The sequence below is a fragment of the Saccostrea cucullata genome, unplaced genomic scaffold (genome assembly GCF_032062105.1).
Source record: "Saccostrea cucullata isolate Sc308-1 unplaced genomic scaffold, CSIRO_AGI_Scuc_v1 ctg207, whole genome shotgun sequence".
NCBI lineage: Eukaryota > Metazoa > Mollusca > Bivalvia > Ostreida > Ostreidae > Saccostrea > Saccostrea cuccullata.
The window spans coordinates 5,157-11,629 of NW_026931392.1; the positions used below are offsets into that span (position 1 = coordinate 5,157).

Sequence of the window (6,473 nt, forward strand, 5' to 3'; positions counted from 1 at the left end):
TGGGATTTTTGAATAAGACTAAATAATGAGCATTCAAACTAATGGTGCGATGAGAGGCGGCTCGATCAAATAAATTCTGAGTGATGTAAGTCACACTGGTATTCCGATGATGCGCTTTGCGGGTAAACCAATCCACAATAGATTCGATGGCTTTTCCTCCCATCATGTCGTCAAAAATGAGTAAGTGTGGCACACTCAAATTGGCTACTAATTTCTCGTCGTCTTCTGGGATATTTCGGATGAAAGATACTTTATATTTTAAAGAAGTGTAAGCGGGTTGCCATTCTCGATAACACCAGACGATTTTTTCGGGCATGGGAGTGATCCAGTGTACATTGTTCACTAATTTCTTGACGAATTCTGTTTTGCCCGATTTCGAGGGTCCTGCGACCACCATGGTAAACTCGTGTTTCAGTTGAAAAGAGGGGAGGGGTGTCTCCTCGGAATACATGTTGATCAATGAGGGAAGAGGTGGGTTCAGGGTCTTATTTATAGTTAACACAGAAATATGCGTTTGGGTTGTTGAATCTGGCCTCGACAGATGGGGCAAAACTGAAAGGGAGGAGCACACAAGGCAGAGCAGCATACGTGTCCACAAGGTAGAAAAGCGATTTGTAATTCTTCGTCTAAACAAATGTGACATTTTCCTCGAGCCTGGACGTCTGGTTCTGGGTTCAGTAAAGGTTTGATCTCAGGTAAAGGTTTATACCCCTGTTGTTCTAAGAAGCTGACAAATATACCCATCAGCCAGCTTCGTCCTTTATACTGATTGATGTAAGGACAATTAGGCCTAAAATAGGCATGTTCTGCATAAGGATTGTCCTCAAGCTCCCAATTGGTTAAAGTCAATCCACAATGAAAACAGACTGTCTTGTCCTCATAACCTTTGTAGAAAAACCCGGTTCGAGCTATGTCTGGTATTTTGCCTAAGAGAGGCTCTGGCCATCCCTTCTCAAAAGTAGCTTCTCTGTTTGAGAGCTGATCATACTGAGGATGATGCATGGGTTCGTCTGGCTCGTGACTACCCATGATTTAAAATGACCTTTGATTTTGATTAAGAATACCTTTTATAGAGAGTATGAAGAAGAAAAAATAACACACAAAACAATAATCAATTCAATTTTTTAATTCAATGTCAACATTGAACATATCAATAACCATAAGGTAAAGTGTTATAAGAAGGTAACAATTGTCTCTTATCGTACATAATTCTGTACTGTTTGTCTAAAGGTTTGGTCACGACGTCATGATCACGGGTCCTCTGTATTTTGTTGGGATAAGGTACTGTGACTTCCTCTTTTTCTCCCTTGAGCATTTTTTCTAAAGTCTCTAGGGAGACGATCTGGGAGGTTCGATAGTTGAGAGTCAATCCTTTGACTTTATGGACCTCGGTTCCTTTGGCGGTCCGGTAACCATAATTTTTAGGGCCTGCCGACATGAATTTGGTGATGTGATCCCCGTCTAATTCGACGGTCCATTCTCCTAAACTGTTGCCCAAGGTAGGATTAAAGGCTCCTTCCCGATGTTGGTAAATGATACTGTCCGTATCGAAATAAAGGACCCGATCTCCTAAAGATTGTAAAGTCTCGTAGAGGTGTAAGCGGGCATGCGCGGTGGTAAAACAAGCCAGGACCACGTTTCCAAAGGGACATTCTTCTACGAATTCCTGTTTGTCTTGGTAATTCTCTAGCATCTTGTCATAATTAGGATTCTCTTTATTGTCTAAGAGTCGCATGCCCTTGATGTCGAGAGTCGAATCTTGTAAGAGTTGCTGTAATTCCTCTTCTTCGTCCAAGTATCTGGTTTTGGGTAATAACAAGCGTTGAGCAAATTTTCCCCACAGACAATTTAAAAAGAGTTTAGCGATGGTTCTTCTCACTGGATTCTTCTCGATACTGAAAATGTCCATCATGATGCCTTCTTTGTCTAAGACTTGTCGAATGTAATCTTGTTTTTGTTCTGAGGTCTCACAGTCGGGGGGAAATCCGGAGGCTTCCTGTTTGATCTTGAGGAAGGTATCGATGTAGTGTCTGAATAAATCCTGTCTGCTTTCTTTAAAATGCCACACTTCGTGCATTCGCTCTAAGGTATATCCCATGTCCAGGGCTTTATGTAATTCGGTCGTCACCCAGGTGCCCGTGAGACTGCGTTCCTGGTCGGTGTGTTGACATCGATGTTGAGAAGTAGAGTCCTGTCGTTCGGCACAAGTTCGACATAAGGGAAATAATAACTTGCCTCCCGTCCGATAAGGTAATACGGGGTGATAGAGGCCTCGGAGTGGTAAGACCCGACAGTGAATGAGACCAAAATAACTTCTCACGTCCTGGAACTCGTCTGTGATGATCTCGGGATGCCCCACAGGAAAAGGTCTGTGTTTCAACACGTAAGGGTATAGGGAACAGACGTCCACGTATCTCATGTCCCCTTCCTCACAATATAATCGAGTCGCATTGGTCCGGCCTCCGTACAGGGCTTCTCGGGGGTTCAAAGGATCGGGAATGTCCAGGTCTCGTACAAAATGCTGTAAACTCACATCTCGTTGCACTTGCTGATCGAAATCGTGCTCCCAGATGCTACGAACATTGTACCCCATTTCCTCCAAGACCGCAGTCCTTCTGAGAGTTCCCTCGTGTAATTCCTGGTAAGTAAACTGGGTCCGGTGAGGATGAGTTTCGGTCTGTAGACTGGGATAGCAGGTGGGGCATCCGTGCCAATAGCACCCGTAAAATTCGTAGACGGTACGAGTCGCTTCCTGGTATCCGTCGACGGTATAATTTCCGATCTTGACTTCGCCCCCGTTTCTGGCATGGCGTATGTGACATCCGCTCTGCTGTCTCATCCAGGTGAGCCACCGACAGGCTTTGGCCGAATATTGTCGAGCTGGTTAATACCTCAGGTTAGGAATGATGGCAATGGTCTCTTTATCCATGAATAATCGACGGTAGGCTAAATTGGCAGCACTGGCAAAAGTGATAGATTCCTGAAAAGGGTCCACTTTGACCAGGTTTTTGAGGGTGGTTCTAAACTCTGCACAGCATCGTCGTAAAATGTCGACGTCCGAGATACAATACTCCACAAACTCTTTCTGGAAATCAAACACTTTTCCGGTCTGTTGTTCGTACCATTCGAAAAAAGCCTGTCGTCTACTGATAGACATTTCGTCCGGTTTGTAGAAAGCTGCCGGTGGATAAGGCCCCACGTAATTCTGGTTCTGTTCCGTATTTAAAAAGTGGGGGAAATAGCCTTTCTTCAATTCGTTGAATCCGAAAGCCGAGGGCATCTTGGCCAAAGCAAACGGTAAGAAATTATACGAGTCTATGAATTTCAATCCGCAAATTTCCATGTACAAGATCTTACTGCCGTTCATGATGACGTTAGGTTTCAGGGAGGCAGAATGTACCAGGTGATTCAAAATGAACTGTCCGTCGTATCCTTTGAAGTTATGGGCGATGACGATGGCCTCGTCGTGTACTAAAGTGGAATTCTTAGTACCTGTTGTCGGTTGTAATACCCAGTCCATGAACTTCTTTAAGGTTTCTGATCCTTTAAATATGTGCTGACGGGGTCCCATGTGTTGACAATGAGGGCAGGGCCGGTCTACGGGTAAATGACCGCAATGTTGACAGACGCGGTGTGCCACACACAGATTAGGGACGTGGATGCCGGTTTCCTGAGTACATTCGAAATCGAAATAGATGTAAAACTGTAAGGTCCCTTTCCCCTTCTTTTTCTTCTCAGGCTTCTGCTGAACGTAGCACTGATGATCGGCATCGACGATTTTCTTACAGATCTTACATTGTTACTGTCCTCCGCACTTGTGATGAGGGAGAAATTTTTTGGACATCCATATCTGACACTTCTCGCATCGTCCCATTAAACTGCATACACTGGTGGTGGTCTTCTTACTATGCTGTCTTAAATGATTTTCGTAGCAGGTCCTGTTCTAAAAAATCCTTGGCACTGCTGACATTGAATGTGGGTCCCGTCTTCGGGGCATGGCGTGTCCGCTAAACAAAAGGAACAGCGATGAGGGCACTGAGTCCGATGGTGTTCTATATGACTGTACCCCACATCGCAATGATCCCAGTAATAGGGGTTCCCCGTCACTCCAGGCATCGATAGGATGGCATCGCAATGCTCTTTGTCTAACAAAATGTTCAAACAAGTTCCGTTTCCCCAACCTTTGTAGATAGGCTCTAAACAGAGTTTACTCGAAGTGGTCTTGAACTGAAATATTTTAAGTCGATATTGAGGGGCTAATACCTGTTGTAATTTCACCCATTCTCGGGGTCCACAAGACTGATTGATATCACACTGGGCCTGTTCCATGAGGGCTAGGGCTTCTCTTTTCTGGTCCAAGGACTTAAAATCTCCTTTCCGCATACGTAACCATCGTTTTTCCCATTCGGGGTCTGGATGTTCCGGTTTCTGACTGTGTAATCTAGTAACGACGATGGCTCTAGCCAAACAAAATTTATCCCAGGGATTGACGATCCGAACGATGGCTCTTTTATTGTTCTTAAAACTCTCCTTATTCACTTGTAAATGTTTAGTATTCTGTCCACCACTGCCTTGTGGATATTTGACATGAAACAAATCGAATTCCATGGAGCCGTCGCCCAGTTTGAACTCCTTTTTGGATTGTTGAACGGCTTCTATCTTGTCTAAAATGAGGTCATCGTTCAAATGTTTACATTGCGTAAACTCGTACCAAATCTCTGAGTCCAGAGAATTGTGGCGTATGTTCAGGCGTAAGTAATCGTTAGGATTACACTGCATTTCAGATTTTACCGTTTGTAACATGTCTCTGAATAATCGCCGAACGAATCCTCTGTTTTCCTCCTCTGGAAACTCTTTGAAATTGACTGTGTAGATATTTTCCTGAGCTTTAAATTTTCGAGAATGTTTAGTTTCATAAAGTCTTACTTGATAATACTTGGCAATCAACTTGGGTTTCGGTGGTGAATGAATAGGTGATTTTGGTCCCTCATGCGCCCTAGTCCTTTGTTGATGCTGTCGTTGTTTTTGTCTTTGTTGTTGTTCTAGTAGAGCTCTTCTCTTTAATATTTCCGCATTTTTTTCCGGAGCTTTAATTCTTGCTTTCTTTTCTCATAAAGAATTCGATCTAACTCTCTCTCCCTTCTTTTCCATTTCAATAATCGTTGAGCTTGTAACTGTTTTTCTCTAGTAGAATTCATGTCAACAGCTGATGGATCTGACTGTAAAACGAGACGAAAGTCGGAGAAAAGCCGTATTTATACAGTGGATGACGTCACAATGCATAGGTAAGGTCGCTGACTAGATAGTGTACAAAATCGTACACAGTACGATCAAAACGAAAGTCCAACTTATTTTTGCACACGACCCTAAACAAACCCATGCTATATAAACCAGGGCTGGACATAGATGATCACTCTTCGTTAGTACTTGAAACTCGAAAGACGTAAAATATGGCAGAGGAAAATTCAAAGGAGACTGTACCAGAAACACAGGATCTTTTAGACCTAGATGAAAGAAGTTTACTATGCGGTATCTTAGGAGAAATGATCATTGTTATGCAGGGAATGAAAGAAGTGCTGACAGGGATTCGTAATCTAGGAAGGGAGGCAGACCAGAAGAAAAATAAAGGAGAGTCCACCCAGCACTCACAAGAGGTAACTACCCCAGACTGTTTACTATGCGTTATCTTAGAAGAAATGGCTACTATCATGCAGGGAATGAAAAAAGTGCTGAAAGAGATTAGTGATCTAGGAAGGGAGGCAGACCAGGAGAAAAAATAAAGAAGAGTTCCGCCAGCACCCACAAGAGGAAAATTCTGTATGTATTTTTGATTCTGAATAAAATCCGTTATTGTCTATATTGTGTGTTAGTGTTATTGTTTTCGGAAAATCCAGTTTGAACCGGCTGGGCTAGACTGTGAATGAAAACGTGAAGTCATAATCACATTCTTGAATCGCTGCCAAATCGCAGTAGCAGCGTTGAATCGTAGTAGCAGCGTAGTAAAAAGCTATAGTGTAAGCGCCCTATTGGACATTTAGGGGCTGTACTCAGTTGACCACCCTAGCCCTACCCCAGGGCCCTGTACTGAGTTGACCCCCTAGTCCCCTACCCAGGGGGATGTACTTACTTGACCTCCCTATCCCCACCCCAGAGGCTGTGCTCAGTTGACCTCCCTAGCCCCCCAGGCCCTAAAAGTGCACTAGGTTGACCTCCCTATCCCACCAACCAATCAGAATCCAGCATTTTTGACCTCATTTGCATAAAAAGTGCACTCAGTTGACCTCCCCAACCAGACGCCTGTTACTACTGATGATGAACACGCATACAAAGAATTGTGAAGATTTTCATTGATATATAATTTCAAAAATATGTGAAATACTGTCTTAAATAAAATATAGAGAAAGGCACAATCCATTTTTTACTACATGTATTTCACAGTGCTGTAAAAAGACAAACAAGCATGTTAATATTTA

At 43.3% G+C, this 6,473-nt stretch overlaps 2 protein-coding genes across 2 annotated transcripts; both read right to left on the reverse strand.

The window, feature by feature from the left end:
• Positions 1–495: 495 nt before the first annotated feature.
• Positions 496–1,029, reverse strand: LOC134232498 (baculoviral IAP repeat-containing protein 7-B-like). The gene has a single exon (XM_062714477.1). The coding sequence runs from the start codon at positions 1,027–1,029 to the stop codon at positions 496–498; it is 534 nt and encodes a 177-aa protein (XP_062570461.1).
• Positions 1,030–1,150: 121 nt separating this feature from the next.
• LOC134232499 (uncharacterized) lies at positions 1,151–2,839 on the reverse strand. The gene has a single exon (XM_062714478.1). It carries the CDS (start codon positions 2,837–2,839, stop codon positions 1,151–1,153), a length of 1,689 nt encoding a protein of 562 aa, XP_062570462.1.
• Between the last annotated feature and the right edge of the window lie 3,634 nt (positions 2,840–6,473).

What these genes read in the sequence shown, in the direction of transcription:
- LOC134232498 (XM_062714477.1), bottom strand. Translation starts at nt 1,029, where the DNA reads ATGGGTAGTCACGAGCCAGACGAACCCATGCATCATCCTCAGTATGAT.
- LOC134232499 (XM_062714478.1), bottom strand. Translation starts at nt 2,839, where the DNA reads ATGAGACAGCAGAGCGGATGTCACATACGCCATGCCAGAAACGGGGGC.